At 39.3% G+C, this 17,128-nt stretch overlaps 2 protein-coding genes across 2 annotated transcripts in view; one reads left to right on the forward strand and one right to left on the reverse strand.

Moving 5' to 3' along the window:
• med27 (mediator complex subunit 27) overlaps positions 1-5,783 on the reverse strand; it is a 39,471-nt gene extending 33,688 nt beyond the window's left edge. Inside the window, exons 1-2 of the mRNA XM_056772288.1 lie at positions 5,573-5,783; positions 4,901-5,045 (exon numbers count right to left, since the gene is read on the reverse strand). Of these exons, the coding sequence (XP_056628266.1) occupies positions 4,901-5,045; positions 5,573-5,775 (348 nt within the window). The 5' untranslated portion in view covers positions 5,776-5,783. The remainder of the gene's footprint in view (positions 1-4,900; positions 5,046-5,572) is intronic.
• A 616-nt stretch (positions 5,784-6,399) lies between these two features.
• Positions 6,400-17,128, forward strand: part of ntng2a (netrin g2a) — a 51,550-nt gene continuing 40,821 nt past the window's right edge. Inside the window, exons 1-3 of the mRNA XM_056773069.1 lie at positions 6,400-6,955; positions 7,546-8,128; positions 14,608-15,251. Of these exons, the coding sequence (XP_056629047.1) occupies positions 7,898-8,128; positions 14,608-15,251 (875 nt within the window). The 5' untranslated portion in view covers positions 6,400-6,955; positions 7,546-7,897. The remainder of the gene's footprint in view (positions 6,956-7,545; positions 8,129-14,607; positions 15,252-17,128) is intronic.

Here is a 17,128-nt window from a genome sequence, read left to right on the forward strand (position 1 = left end):
TGGGACTTATTTCTGCTTCTTAATCTTTTGATCTCATTACTCGTCCAGGTGTGCAAGCTGGTTTGTTAAGTGGAGAAATAGAAGAGTGCCGATGGCAAAGTCACCTTGCATCTGAGCTGCACGCAATCCAAACCCGTGTCTAAAGTTTTCGTCAATGACAGAATATGTTCGCTTGTGATGGTTGCACGTTATTGAAAGGAAACATATTCAGCCCCTGGTTACAAGTTGTCACTTATCATCATCACTTATTGTCTGATGTGGTCCTGGAAATCTCAAGGTGCTTCCTGAGACTTTGCCCTTAACAGGACAGAAAAATTCTGTCTTGCCTTTTTAATATTCGTGTTTTTCTTTTGTGATAAATTACATTCGTAACATAACATTGTTATACAATTGAAATAGTCAGCCCTCATGTTTTTTCACAGCCCTCTTTTCTCTATTTTATATCATAATACATAAAAAGAGATGTTAGATAGAATATGTAATGTAAAAGCTTGCTAAAGTGGATGACATATTTGTTTTTGCACTTGCTTAATTTCTCGCGTGCAGTGACGTCACCATCCACAGTCCATTTTTAATTAAAAAGGCTGCGGGAAATCAGTCAGAAGCTGTATTTTTAGATTCGTTTTAGATTTCGTTTCTAGATTAACTGCATGATTAACTGATACTATACACCTTTTTGCACTCTATAACTATTCCTTGCTTTTTTTGTCCTTAAAATGACATAAGAAATAGCACTTTTATAGTAATTAGATTTCATGGACCACACGATAATAAATACTTAATTCCTTTTTTCCCACGCTTTATGATAGTAAATCTGATTCTGGACTGTCCCTTAATTCATCTGTCCCATAATTCATCTGTTCCTGGCAGTCCAAGGTTTGCTGGCCCTAGCAGAGCTCTGGCAATTATAGCTGACACAATAACAGCTTGATGTCTTCAGTGTGTGATGGTACAAAGATAAGCAGGTGCTTAAACGTCTCTGTTCGCCTGACACCTCTACTGACAGTCCACAGCCACCCGTGTTAAATACAACAATGTCTGCTTAATGATACAGAGACTCTCAAATGATTCAATAAAGATCAGGAAAAGCCTATGGTATTGTAAATACAGAAGCACGTACTTCTACAGTGAAATATGTATTTCTTGCAATATTCATGCTGCCATGCTACAATTAAACTGGTTAGCAGACTCCTAAATTGAAAATGTTCAAATGTATAATCCTTTGATGAATGAATCGTAATAACCATACAACATGTACACCATGGTTTTTTGATGGCTTACAATGTCTGTTTGTTATGATATCAACATCGTAAAAAACCTGACGGTTTCAAAATCTCAGGCAAGCGAATTTTATAATGAGCCAATTGTTGACCGTTATCAGCGTTTTGTTGTACATGTGAACTGCTCATTATTTCTAGCTTTAGGGCATCTAGGGATTTTCCTGCTGTTTTCTCAGAATCTAAGTACCGCTATGCAAGAAGAATTCCCATTTAATAAAATTGAAGCCTCGGGACGGAGTGGACCTTGAGATTTCCGAGACCAAAAACATCAGGAAATAATGACGATGAATGACAGCTAGTAGCCAAAGGCGAAGCACGTTTCAATTTAATGAAATGTTTTTTTATTCACTCTTGAATCCAATCGAACCACCTTAACAGGCTGTCGTTCCTGAAAAGATTACATTTGTACTACATTCTACGATATAAAAGACGTTTCTTTTTTTTTTTAAAAGGTGAGACTGTGAAACTCATCGTGTCAATTAAATCTGTTTCTTTTTTATTCTTAATAACATAATGGTCAAATCAAAAAACTAAAGTCCATCCAACTTTAAATACCAAAAGATTTCTGAAGCACAACAGGTGGATGAGTCAGTTCCAGACTGAGATACAGACTCCAAGGAGACAATGGCCAAAACAGCCCCACTAAAAGCACCCTGTGCATTATTCTGAGGTCATTTGCATGTCGGAAACGTTAGTATTGATCGGGTTTACAGTGGGGTAGGGGTGCTGTCCGAGGCAGACAGTGTGGAAGCATCAACATTCTGAAAGAGAAGCTTGGTTTGGCCTTACGCCCATGTCCGCCTCAACACCATCCATCCGAGACGCACCTAATCCTGCTCTAATGCTCTTCCCATCGGAGTGTGGGAAAACAGCTGGCTGAACACACGTAATGGGATAAAGCTTGTGAACTCGCTCTGCCACAGTATCGGATTCGGACCGGAACTAATGAGAACAACAGAATTAAAACATTTGGAGAAGAAAGTGGGGAAGAAAATTAAGTTTGGAATGATCAAAGACGACATCAAGCTGACAACAATGGTTGAGACAACAATGGATGCATATAGCTGTACATATATATATATACACATATAGTAGTCTCTAAATATAGGAAAAGTATTTCAGCTTCCAAAAAATGGCACATATCTTTAATCAACCTAAACCATTTTGTTGATGCGAGCAATATTGTATGGATGAAGCGAAACAAAATGAAACAGTAATATCGCAGCCTATCATGTCTTCTAAATGCACGATCCAATCAAATCCCAATCAATAAAATAAAATCCACACTATTCCCATAAATATACAGTCTCAGTCCAAAAGTTTTTATATTGTCTTTACAACGAACCAGAATAAGTCAACAAAAAAGGGTGTTCAGGTGTCTGGATAAATGCTTTGAAAAAATTAATAGAAATGCACGGCCACTATATTGAAAACAAATTCAAAAAAGATTAAAATCCTGCGTGACCCCAAAAAAGAGTTTGATACATTGGAGCTTTTTTCGAATAAAGACAACCGAAAAATTGATGTTTCAAGAGCTGCTGCCACAGATGAAATCCTTTCTATGCAACAGCAAAGCTGAAAAGATTTAGTTTTGTTGGAGGAAAAAGACCTGTGTCCACCTACCATTATGCAGAGCGTGGAGAGACCAACGGATCAGAAGCTGCTATTGATCGAGCACTTTCACCCAGTCATTCCACATCAGTACAAAAAAAGCCTGTCACATCAAGCAATTCATGCAAGAATACTGAACAAGTGAAATAGCACCGCAAAACAGTCTTCACCCTATAATAACCTATTATTCAAACCATCCGAGACCTAATCGCAATATCTCATAATAAAACAAATTAGGAATTGAATCACAGATACTCCAAACACAGAGTAAAGAGGCTGTTTCCCATCGAAAACATGAACCTAATCCGATCCTAATGCCACACGCATCACTTGAGGCCAAAGCATCAAAGAGCGCGAGAACAGAGCGCAGACGTCCAGTGAAATTGCATTTACAGTAAGAATAGCAAATCTTGTTCAATAACACTTAGGACAGAAGACCTACTCAAGATCAAAAGAAGTCAAAGCACTCAGCTGTAATGGATATTGAGCAAATGTTGGTTCTGCCGTGAGAACACCCACATCTATTGAATCTCAAGTGCGAGCTCTTCGGGCCGAGACGCCGCGTGCTTTCTATCGAAATTTTTTGCTCACAGACCTTGTGTTTACCCGGGCCAAAGAGAAATCACTTTCACTGCCTTTTTTGGAACAAAAGCAAATATAACAGATTACATTGACAGTAACGCAACTTTGTTTTCTGGACAAGCAAGCAAGACAACTTTTGGTACGTTTCTACTTTTGGAACATCTCACATTGCATTCATTGAAGCTAATCACAGGGTAGAATGCCTCTGATGGGCTACAGAGTTGAGAATTAGATCATCAAAATGTAGACCTGCTTCCTCTTGATAATAGACTAACAGCGTTATTAGGAGTCATGGTGTTGGTTTACACTAGTACAATGATTCCCTGACTCCATTAAGTCTGATGTCCATGATAGTGAAGAATGATTCATGTTAATCTGGAATTTATGAATAGTTCGTTGGCCACATTTTAAAGAGACAAAGGCAAAAGTCCTACAGTTGTCATAAAACTAATTGTTAAACACAGAGGAAACAAAAGCAAAAATATAGAATAAGTCATGTTTTCCACAAACTAAACAACCAAAAATTGAGGGATAGTTCACCCCCAAAATAAAAATTCAGAATCTCTCATCATTTACTCACTCTGAAGTCAGTAACCAAACAGAACTCATCCCCCATTTACTGCCATAGTAGCGAAAATAAATACTATAGGAGTCAAAGGGGGATGATATCGGTTTGGTTCTTCCAAATAACTTCCTTTGTGTTTAGCAGAACATAGAAATATATGTAAATGAAGACAGAATTTTCATTTTTGGGTGAACTATCACACTAATCTAATGTCAAGCTATTGGACGTCAAGAAAGCTGTCAGTCACGATCAATTATAGATACAGCTGTAAGATATCACATGTCAAAATGATGAAACACTGAGAAGCCACTAAAGAACAGCTCTTAAAAACACAGACAGGAAAAAAATATATAGCAGAAATCTGAATGTACACAGGTCAAATGCGAATAAATATAGGCCAGGTTTTGCAAGTTAATTTCTCACAAGCTGAAGGTAACTTGCAGCCCTGAAATATACATAATTTAATAACAAAACTGACAACAGCTTAACAATAGTCCTTGCTAAGTGATTCACAAACTGTCAACTACATACATCATGTGTTATGGCAGACGCAATTCAAGAACTTTCTATCGTCTAGTTAACCATCAGACATCTACACAAATTTCCCACATAAAGGACACCATTATGCTTGATCCGCAAAAACCAAACTCTGTGTTTACAAACCAAACAAGCGTCATCAATAACAATCCCTAACATTATGAAGGTGACCCTTTAAAATGTCAATCCGTATTGATTTTCTGGACTGATGAATGGTCTGTTTAAATTGTCTATAATGCCCATTTAACATGTTCACAGCAATTGTATTCTATTCCACTTGTTCACCTGTGGGTTAAATATAGTCTTTTAAACAGGGTAAACTTACTTTATTGGACCATTTGTATGCCTGGAGCAGTTGGCTGTACAGAGGGGTTTTGTCCTGTACTGGGTCTAGACTGAGCAGCCCGCTGTTGTGTAAGGGATGGCTTTCTGACGGCCTACCGACCAAAGTGCTGAGACGCTCCAGTTCACTGTAGAAACCAAGAGAAATGCTTTAAGGTTCATTGTTCAATGATGTATGTTACTTAGAGAAGCACACACACATTAATACTGCACAATGAACATCCCAGTTTACTCATGCATACGTGTTTCAAACTATTATAACAGTGACAGTTTCTGGTCCTGGATGCTGATTCACGTGTGCATCACCCATAGGTTCTGTTGATGTGGTAAGGACTACAAAGTCCAGCAGAACATCACCGACTGAACTGGATTGCTTATGAAATTAATATTATATAAGAAACCAGTCATCGCTTGCAAGCTCACCATGGCAACCACAGCCAGTCAAAGAACCTCATGCACATTATTGTTACCGGTGTAAAATCTTAAATTAAAGTAACTGTTAAATACGGGATGACCTGATACATTATATACAACCAGTCACATGTTGTCACACACATTTTAACAACGATAATAATCGTGATATTTGGGAAACGACTGTTTTACGTAAACTGTAACATTTTATGAAGGGGTTTCATTGCATCGGCAACTGACTTACTTTAAATCGCGATTGACTGACTGCAAATTATCTTGAAAATCACTCATAAAGACTTTTTCCCGCCCCTCAAGGGTTTCCTTATTCTTCATCCCATCCTTAAGAGAATCAAACACCCTGGTGACGCTCGATCGAAGAGCCTGGATGGCGTTAATCGCCTGCGAGAAAGCTTCCAGATTCACGCCGACATTCATAACATCCGCCATTGCTGCCGCTCGCACTGCACACGACGACGCGCGATGACGTCATCGACTCTGACGGGATGACGGTATTCGTAGTTTTCAGGAGGCAAGCGACGATTGCTCTTTTATTTCAGTCGTCGTTTTGAATCGATGTAATACATATTGTATAATAATACAACGTGTGTCTAAATATTGTAATAATAGTAATTATCGTAATTGTATAACACAAATGACATATTAACTATATATATATGTAATTATTTGAGCTTATGGAAAGTAGTGTGCGCGTCCTCGGGTACCCTGGACAGCTCCATTATCCGAAACACGTGTGCACTATTCAAAAAGCTTCTTTGATTCTGTGAAAAATAACGTTTTGTCACAAATACAAAAAAAAGCGTACAAGTAAACAAAAACTATTGTTGCGATACTACAGCTATTTCCAATATAATATTTGATATATTATTTTCAAATATGAAATTTTGAAAACATATATATTGTGGTGGAAATAAAATAAATAAATAATGTAAGTTATTTCTTGACAGAAACATCGAACAGCCTGGAAAAGAAATCTCTGCCTTCTGCATCTTCTGGCTCTGATCTGTCCCTTTAAGCAGGGCGGGCTGCCTGTTCTGCTTGTGGGACGGTTCTGCTCTCCGAGTCCGTAGATAAACTTATGTTTCACATTACTTCTACCAGTCAACGCAGGCAGTTCGGAGTAGCCAAAATCATTTCGGACCCTTCAGTATTTACAAGAGGAAAGGGATAATGGGATATTAAGATACATGCACAGATAGTAAGCGTGCGCAAAATAGATTGCTAGATAAGGCACAGTGAATGGAGCTGGACCGGGGCAGGTATAAGATAGTCAGGAGAGGTAAAGATGGGAGGGAGAGCATTATGAAGGACAGAGAGATCAGTGAAGGCAGGAACAGAATCGCAAACTTTGAGTGTTTATTAGGCAATGTGTGGGTTTGCTTCGGAGCGATCTGGATCTAGGGCATTTATCTAGAATGCTTTCCAACAAACTACGCGGCAGCCGAGGGAAGCACGGATGGGAACGCGTTCACTGTGATCATTAGACAGAGAGGAGTAACGTTGGCATCTCTTGTCATCTATCTTAAGAGATGTGTCTGACCGAGAAAGAGTTTTCAGAGGAGAAATTAATCTGGGAACAGTAAAGGTGCTGATCTTTCTGGACCGCAGGGTGAGTTTACGCAAGTGTGTTACTTTTTCACTGTAAATACTGTTGTTACTATTATTATGATTTTTTTGTCATGGAACATGCCGACAACTCTGTATGCGTTTCAGTCACGAGCATCATCATTTTTAGACTTTATGATTGATCCGCTTGTATGCTCGTTTTCTATTATTTTGTGGTTTGGAAAAGTACTTAGATCTAAACTTTTGTGTTTTCGAGAGATTTTGATTCAGTTCTGTTTGTCCCGTTGTTTTATATCATTCTTTTACGCAGACCTTAGGGTGATTTATGGTAAGGTGCAAAAAAATTTGTCAATGAAATTAACGGAAAATGCGCTTTACCGCTTTTAGCCTTTTGCGCACATTTCATTTTACGTTATTAGACATATAGTTGTGTATCTTTTGAAGCACAGTCCCTTATGACCTGAACCTTAATTTAACTATCGATAAAGGCAAAAACATATTAAATGTCTATTGTAATAACTCGAGGTGGGAAGTTAGAAGGACGCAAATAAGTGCTCAGCGCGCACGGAGCAATGTTTTAAAAGTTCATCCAATCGTGGGTGTATAAATTTTGATTCTTTTCTATTTCTCTAGGCTAAATGTCTGAAATGAAACAGCTCGTTCTGTATTCACACATGCATCTTGGACTGGACTCTGACACCAGGCATCATCTTGCGCAAAAACCCCAACGTCTATTTCACACCTCTGAAGTGACATTCAGCCCTGAAAAAGTTCAAGTTACTGTCACCTACAAAAAGTGAACATTGAATTTAAAGATGCAGCAGAAGATTTGAGAACCACACAAAAATCATACAGAATTTTTATATCGAAGATCTGAATTTGCCTTTTTCGAAGAAACTGACACGGCAATGGATTTCGCAATCTGAATCATTTCCATGCTGATATTGCTAATAGCTGTGGCACCTCTTGCCTTTCTCTCACACCCATGGACCCATCCAGTGTCATGCTCTCACAGGTGATCCTGCTCTTACAGTGCATTATTCTGACTCTGGGCCAGTACGATATCTGTAAGTCGCTGGTTAGCACAGATGATGGACCAACATGGGAGTACTACGCTTGCCAACCCAAACCTATGTCCATGAAGGAGTATATGCAGATTCGAGTGGAGCCTCCTGATATCACATGTGGGAACCCGCCCGAGAGATTCTGCACTTTGGTGAGAAATAAATAAACTGTTTTGGGACTCTAGAAGGTTCATGGCAAAGAGAGCCAGCACTTCAAGCCTATAGAGACAATGAACGCAAAGTTTGCAAATATAAATTATGTCCTTTTTCTTAAAATAAGTTTGGAACCCACTGCATCAGCCATAAGAATAGTGCATATGTTTAGACTTTTTAGAAAGAAAGAACAATAGTTCCATTTATGTCTTTATGTGATCAGAGAGTTATCTTTTAAGGCCCCAAGAGACACTGAAATGTCCATATACATATTACATAGAAATCAATGTGACGTGTTGGTCGGAGATACAAAAAAGCCAATGTGTAAATGTGCACACACAGCTGTCCACAGCGTAGTTCGCTTCCTTGCATGAGACATCAGTCACCGGAGGATTATACATGCAAATCATCTCAGGTTTAGTAAAAAGCGTGAGGTCGCAAACGATCTGCGCCTTTCCGGAACACATCTGGTGACCAAGGAATGTGATATTTGGGTGACCCTTTGAAACAGAAAGAGGATTAATACAAGGATGCTTTTTATTTTATAGAATACAATTTTCAGGAGTAAATATTATGCAATGTTTGTAAGGTAGTAGGATAGCAATTAGTCTACATCCACGAATCAAGCAACCAATGCTTTGGGCTTTTAGCCAGAAGCTTGATTTCACAATAATCTGATCAAGGATTTGTCCAGCTGGACTGACACCACGCATGGGGCCCGGAGACGGAATAATGCGTCTGACAGGGTGCTAATTCACACATTTAGAGTGTGTGCGGACAGAAAACAGGATGCCGTGGGGGGGACATTGCTTATGACATCATTCTCGCACCTTAAACTGTGCGTCTGGCACACTGAAATCTAGCGGGTAGTTTAGGGATTCTGAATTCAGACACCAAATTTGTTTTCAACAAGCAAACAGTGCCGAATAATAATGATGGAAAAGTGTTTTTATTTAAGAGTTAGCAGTTCTTAAATTCTGTCTAAAGGTTCTGGAAGTTTGTATAATTGATGATGTTACCTTGTTGTATTTTTATATTTGTAGGGATGACAAATGACAAATAGTGGTTGACTAGGTTGTTAAATGATACGCAGTACGCAGGCTGGAAAGGGGGGAACGCGGGGGACAGAGTCCTGGGAGTCAATTTCAAGGGGGGACAGAGTTGCATTGCATATTTCATATGTTAAGTTCATAAAGTGGCATTTTTTGCATCTATCGTTTAAAAATACAAAAAGTATCTATAGTCCTCTCATATATTTACATAACAGTGGTTATATAAATTTAACGCTAGCAAAATTATACTGACGCAAACATTATTCGAAAGCTATTTGTATAGAAAGTAAAAATTTATTTCCTAAGTGGGTATGACTACATAAGGTAATTCTAATAAGTATACCTGTGTTTACACATACACGCACACATGCACGCACATACTGCATATAAACACAAAAACACATATACGCAAATAACAAAACTAGTGGACCAATTTTATATAAAAATTTGGAAACAAATCCCAGCAAGTTTTTCCAGTCGTAATAGAATGCACCGCTTGAGAACTACTCCACTTCATCACTATTCATACAACAACCCATCACAAGGGCGTATATTTCGTGCATACTGATTAGAGAATATTTAGATGTCGACCTCAGGCGGCTTAGCGAGCAAAAGAAACTAGATATGAGTTTCAGGAGAAGGGTGTAGTCATGTCCTTCCCTGTCAGCACTTTCTTCTCAGATCAATAAAAGCTGACTGTTCACCCACTGATCAGCCCGTTCTGCATTCAGATCTTCAAAGAGGGGGAGGGAGGGAAGATGGGCCAGGCACTTTTAAACTGAGGAGACCTTCTGGCATTCACAAGATCAAACTGGCTCCACGTGAGAATTACTCATCTGCCTGTAGTCAGGTGGTGCTTGGGTGCTTGGGTGCTGAGGTTTCACGGCTAAAACTTTGTGTCGAAAAGAGGTTTTTGCGCACTTGTTTACAGAAACTCAAGGAATGTAGTGGGAGATGTCATTTACAGAAAATATTTGGTGTGTGAGTTTTAGTATCGTATTGTTTATTGCTTTTGAGTGATTTGCGTTTGAATGATGTCACACTGTCATGTACGGTATAATAACATGAAATACTGGATAAAAATGTATCCAGGTCAGGTTGAAGGCATTGTTCACCCAAGAATAAACATATATTCACAGTCATGCTGTTCAAAACCTGTATGACTTTCTTTCTTCTGAGAAACACAAAAGAAGATATTTTGAGAAATGTCTGAGGTTGTGTCCGTATAATGGAAGTCAACGTGGGCCAATGTAGTTTGGTTACCAACGTTCTTCAGAATATCGTCATTTGTATTCTTGAGAAGAAATAAGTTATACATGTTTGGAATGCCATGAGAATGAGTAAATGATGAAAGATTTTAGGTTGAACTATTTTTAGGTGAACTATCCCTTTAACACTGACCTAGCCTCTCCATTCATCTCAATGACAGTTGCTCGGGTGGTGCAGGCTCCCTTATAAAATATTATAAAAAATAAAACAAAATGTGTAACACATTCAAATGTGGTTAATAAACATACAAGGTGTAGGGAATATGAATAATTTTGTGAACTTTCACAGCAGGCACGGTGCTGTGAGACAGCAATACAACACGTTCATTTAATCTTGACAACCCAACGGCAAACATTTATTTGATATAGTGAACGTGGGACTCCGTTAAGTCGACTGCAACTGTGTTTACAATCAGCTGTGTTTTTTCTTCACGTCGAGTTAATTGATCCAAGTAAGCCCTCTAGATTTGGCAACTTCACGTTCTTTGGAAAAGCTTTCCGGCTCATTAAAGATTTAGAGGAAATTTCAGTCACTCAGCGCCCACAGGAGATACTACTGCATTTTTACTCAGCGCTTTACTCTCTCTCTCTTTCACATGATGTTAGCTACCGCTCGAAGCTCTCGTTGAATTGCTCTAGCTAATGAGAGAGAGAATGGGAGAGAAAGGAGAATTAAGAATGGGGGCAAGGAAGGTTTTAGCTTAGCTAAGCAGAAAGGTGACCCATTACTGCATACAGTACACATCTGATCGCAGTCTGTGTTTGAAACGGGACGCAAACACTGTTGTTTACCACCTTCGCTCATATTATTTGAATGAAACCTCTCTCTTTAGTCTTAGAGGCATTTGAGGAATAATCCTATTGGCCCGTTTTAGAAACACATTAACTGCCAAGACTAAATTTAGAAGATAGAGTAACTGCACCTTCTTGCAATGCACCATGGGACAACAAACACCCAGGTTGAAAAAATATAAAAAAATGCGCTCACGTTGTTTTTGAATTTGTTTGTCACAGGAAATCCTGTAGCTAGTTTTTTTACCATTCTCATGAATTTTCCATGAATCCAAAGCGCATCCTTCACATCCGGTATTCCCAAAGGGAACGGGGTCTGTTCCTGTGTGTCTACGCACAATAATCCCCACCCGCCTGTCATCATGCCTCTGTTCTCAGAGCTTCAAATCTGCATGTCTTCATGTAGTCATTTTGACTCCTTTAACTGTATTGTGTTTGTTTCAAAAACATCAAAACATATGCATACTATTTTCTTAAAGGCACAGTTCCCCTAAAAATGAAAAATCTGTAATTTACTCAACCTCTTGTCGTTTCAAACCTGTATGGCTTTCAAACAAAAAACAAAAAAGAAGATATTTAAAAAAATGGTTGGTAAATCGGCGGTACCCATTTACATCTATGTCACCAACACAAAACCAATGCCAGTGAAAGGGTACTGCTGTTGTTTGGTTACCAGCATTATTCAAAATATCTTCTTTTGTGTTCTGCAGAAGAAAGAAAGTCATACAGGTTTGAGATGAACCTTAAATAGAACTCTGAAAATCACAAGACAAACAGTCAGAAAACATATAGACAATAAAAGACAGCATTATATAATGTAATATTAAATACAGTATTATGTAGGCAAAGTCTTTTCAATGACAAGAACAAAGTCTTTTTATATCAAATCTGAAATTGTACCGAAGTGGTAAGAAAGTGAACCAGTATCAATGACACCAGTACACCATGCATTTCTCATTGGTGCTTGTCTATAAATTCATGTCTGAGATGCATTTGAAAAGCACTCCAAATCCATTAGACTCAGCAGAAAGTACTGCACAAACATTACTAAGTTGAGTAAATCGGCTAAAATGGTTTCATAATGTATTTGCATATTAAAGTCTTGTTCTGACACTCGGCGGGACAGTTGGAGCTCTTGTGCAAGTCACTTTCTGGCTGGTATAATTAGGCGAGTGTTTCCCTCTGAAGCTGTTCAGCACCAGCTGTTATATGACTGAACGTCCGGCGGGACCTGCCTTCATTGTAATTAACACGGCGCTGAAGAAAGAGGGCCATCTCTCCAGGTAGAGGTGCAGTCTCCAGCATCACAGCCCCGGATCTTCAGTGCTTGTTAGCCTCGGTCAGGACATTTTACTTTGCTACTAAGCACTTCTGTCGTGAATGACTGCTCTTACGAAACATGACAAAGTTCTATTTTGGTTAACAGAAAAATCCTATTTTAAGAAACACGCCGCCTCTCTTTACATAACCGACCCCTGTAAACAGGCTTACTGCAGTGTGTGTTTCCCAAGGCCATGTCATTCTATATTTGAAGCGTGCAATACGACCGGACTCATTAAGGCGGGTTGGGAACTTCCATGGAAAGGTGTGTGAAGCTAATGGGATGGAGGATTATTCATTGGCTTAATGTTATCAGAGGAGTCAGTGACAATTGTACTGGAAAATCTAAAATGTGCCACGTCCTATAGGAAATCATGCATTTTACCACCTCTGTTCCAGGGCATCTGACAACCTTCGTGGTGCTTGCTATATTAATTTTTTATTATATTATATAATGATATTAGGTTGTCCGGGGTATAATGTAATAGCCAGCATCGCCACAGATGTCTGCAGAGTTTATGAAAGACCAATGGTGTCCAAACAGTCTGTTTATTGAGCATTGGGTCATGGGTTCGAACCCCAGCAAGTACACATACTGAAAAAAGCATGCATTTACTTTATAGTAAGTTGCTTCGAGTAAAGGTATCTGCACAAAACAAGTGCACAAACATTTCATTTAGGTTTACGCTCCTCTTTATAGTGACGCTACCATGGAGGAAAGCTGGAGGTTTAGTCTTTAGAGCCACCTGGTGCAGCAGTTGGACTGGATTTGCGTTGCAGGGAAAGATGGCAGGATTGAGGCAGAGGAATGAGTTGGGTTAAGGTGTTGGATCCGAGCGTAATGGTGCTCCAGATGGTTGGGGCAGGTAGCCTCAATTATTTCTTAATGGAAGCTAATGGAGCATGAAAACACTTGGCCAGGGAAACTTTGAAGTGAGCGGGATGTAAAACAATAACTATCGGTGGAGATTGAGCCGTCAGTTGTAAGGCTGCAGCGTGGGCAGCTTTCCTCAAATGCGTGTTGTCCAGGATGGCTGTTGCTTACTTACAAGGGAATTAAAGGTTCAAGGGTGACCAGATGGTAACCGGCGAGCTAATCCGTACACCTGGTGTGTCACTAGAGCAAAGGTTTATAGGCTGAAATTATCAGAAGTCATTGGAACATTAAAACCTTTAAATACAGAGGCGTCTCTGTCATAGGAATTATATTCACACACGATTGTCGGAGAAACATATGTTCTGCTCATCTCTACCGTGACTATCTATAAAAAGTGACAAAAAGCTCAGAAGTAAGGAAATATGTACATTATGACATATGAACCCCTGTTTGGATTTAGATGATGTTGTATCTGAGTTTATTTTGTGGACAGTCAGCTGACTGTACACGATCTCATTTATTGCACAGCTACTAACTAAAAATAATTAAATAAAACTGAAGTAAAATATCGACATAATTAAAATAATTGTATTATTACTATTAGTGAAACAGGAGCACAGTTTGTTGGCAAGGCTATTATAGTATATATATAGCTAATAATTGACTTCAAATAAAACATCAGCCTTAATATTAAAGTATTAAAAATGTTATTTATTATTATTTGAAATATAATTTAATATAACAAAATATTTAAAAACATAAACTAAACAAAAAATGGATTATTCCGAAAAACGGCACAATTTTGCAGCTGACCAATCAGAGATAAGGTAGTAAATAAAGTAAATTCTCCTACCGATATTATGATTGTCTATTTAATTATAAATAATATCATTTTTTGTATATAAACTGTATTAAATGACAATAAAACTACTGTAATTAAAAGTTATTGGGCCACATAACGTTTGTTTATGCTGCTGCCACTGAAACCATCGATAAAAAGTTTTATGACGTCAGTCAACAGGTACCCTTTTTTAGCTGCTCTGGTTTTAAGCAGAAACCTGCTAGAACATCAATCCAGTTTAGACTGGTTAAGACGACTTCAAAGCACAGACTGTATGACACTCTACATCATGTTTCATTTATCTGTTTTTTGTCTTCTTCCCCATCAGGAAAACCCATACCTGTGTAGTGATGAATGCGATGCCGCCACCAAAGAACTCGCCCATCCTCCAGAACTGATGCAGGACCGGGAACGAACTGGACTCATCACATACTGGCAGACGGTGACATGGAGTCGGTTTCCGGAGCCTCTTCTTGCCAACATCTCCTTATCATGGAACAAAAGCCTCGAGTTAACCGATGACATCCAGATAACCTTTGAATACGGGCGGCCCACAATAATGGTGCTGGATAAGTCCCTGAATTACGGGCGAACCTGGCAGCCCTTTCAGTACTACGCCGACGACTGCATGGACGCCTTCGGGATGTTGCCCAAAAGGGTTCAGGATTTGACGGCCACCAACGTGACCAGGGTAATGTGTACCGAGCAATACTCTCGTTGGGTCGGTTCTAAGAATGAAAAGAACGTGCGCTTCGAGGTCCGGGAACGCTTTGCCATATTCGCGGGGGCCAAATTACAAAACATGGACAACTTGTACACGCGCATGGAGAGTATGAAAGGTCTTCGGGACTTTTTCACCTTCACAAACCTGCGTCTTCGGCTGCAGAGACCAGCGCTCGGAGGAACGTATGTGCAAAAAGATAACCTGCTCAAGTACTTCTACGCCATCTCTAATATCGAAATACCAGCAAGGTAATGTTGCACAACACTGCGTTTTGTTACTCATGAATGTCTTGCTTGTATGCATACACAAACTCTTTTCTTTCTTTACATCTTTACATCTGCTATATTTCAAACCAGTTGTTCTTTACATTGAAGTAATCTGTTGGCAAACACAGACATTACAAAAACGTCCACCGCCGAGGGGATCAATGCACGGCCCGAACCTCCGGTAATGTAATCCCTCAATCAATACTTATTCTGGTATGTCAGGGAGGAAATTGTTTTAACGGCGACAGGGTACAGGACGGGTTAAGTAGACAAATGGACATGCGGAAAGCGGCCTATCAGAGGCTGACTGATGTTTCACTGTTTCATAATGAGACAACTGGTGAAGTGGAAATGTTAAGCTAATACCCAGCGGAAAAACGTTGGGGGATATTTTATTCATTCCACAATATTGGGAAGCGTTTCAGCAGAATTTGAATAATAAAAATGGCACAGCCTCCCTGATGGCCTGCCCTGTGCGTTCTCGTCTAGATGGAGTCCACGAGGTTGGCGGGGGGTGTCGGACGGAGTAATCGGATCAGACCCGGCAACAGCCGGCCGGTGATGTTTTCTCCATCATAACCCATTTCCACCGCCATCAGACATTCACTGATAATCATTGCTGATTACACTAAACGGCCTATAAGCACATGAGCCAAGAATCTTAATTGAGGAAGATGAAGTGTTACGTGTTCAAAGCAATTAAGGGACGCTGTTAATTTCCTTATTTACCTCTGTGTTTTGCGTCTTGTTTGGCAGAATAAGTTACGTGAGCTTCGGTAACATGTTCGGCTTCGAAGCATCTGCGGCAGCTAACTAATATTCCTGCGGAAAGCTGCTAAATATAGCCCGGCTAAACAATGAGAACACATTCCTCTGTTTTATTGCTGCTTTGATGCCATTCTAGAAAAATCTTCTTGTTCACCCCATCTTAAAATGCGATGTTTAGTTTGACCTCCACATGCCAAAGAAGATCAAGTACAACAATCACTTTCTCTCTGAAGCTTCGTCTTTTCTTCTTCTGAAGATAGACTTCATGCACACTTCCTCCACCCGGTTTGGTGCAGTCTGACGAGAGAGACAAGACTGTAAAAACATTTCACAAACAGACGTCCCAGAAGATGGAACGGATTTGGATACGGCGGGGGGCGGGAGGAGGTTGGGGGGTTCGTTTTCCATCAGACAAATATCCCAAAGACACTGCTTGAACCTTAATTAAACCTGGTAGGGGAGGAAATAAATAAATAAACCAAATTCCCAGGAATCATGTTAATTTATGCAAAGGCTTGATCGGATGCATCTCTTCTTGTACTCTGGTCCCGGTTTAATTTTTCCTGTATCTTCCCATGAAAGCAGATTTAAAATCCATACAGACTTCCCTGCAAGCACAAAATGTTCTCACAAAATGTTTCACAACGTTGGAAAACATTTCTGAAGCAATATTTATTTCTTTTGATTTGAAAAAGAAGCCACTCCATCCAGGGTGTATCCTGCCTTGATGCCCGATGACTCCTGAGATAGGCGCAGGCTCCCCGTGACCCGAGGTTGTTCGGATAAGCGGTAGAAAATGGATGGATGGATGAAAAAGAAGCTCACAAACAATAGTAAAATGCTGGCTGGGTTAATACAGCACATACAAAATGTGAGAAAACACAAGAAATGTACAATCTGAGTGGAAGTAGTTTTATTAATATAATCATTCATTTACCCTAAAATCATAATTAGCCAAAACATTGCTTTAGACTATAGCTTTATAAACTGACTAAACTTGATGTCTGATTTGCAAACAAACTATTAATTTGAGTCAAATCTTTTAAATGAATACTTTTATTCAGTATCTAAAACCAATTTTAAACCTTTTT

This window comes from Triplophysa dalaica, chromosome 18 (genome assembly GCF_015846415.1).
Source record: "Triplophysa dalaica isolate WHDGS20190420 chromosome 18, ASM1584641v1, whole genome shotgun sequence".
In the NCBI taxonomy this organism is placed as follows: domain Eukaryota; kingdom Metazoa; phylum Chordata; class Actinopteri; order Cypriniformes; family Nemacheilidae; genus Triplophysa; species Triplophysa dalaica.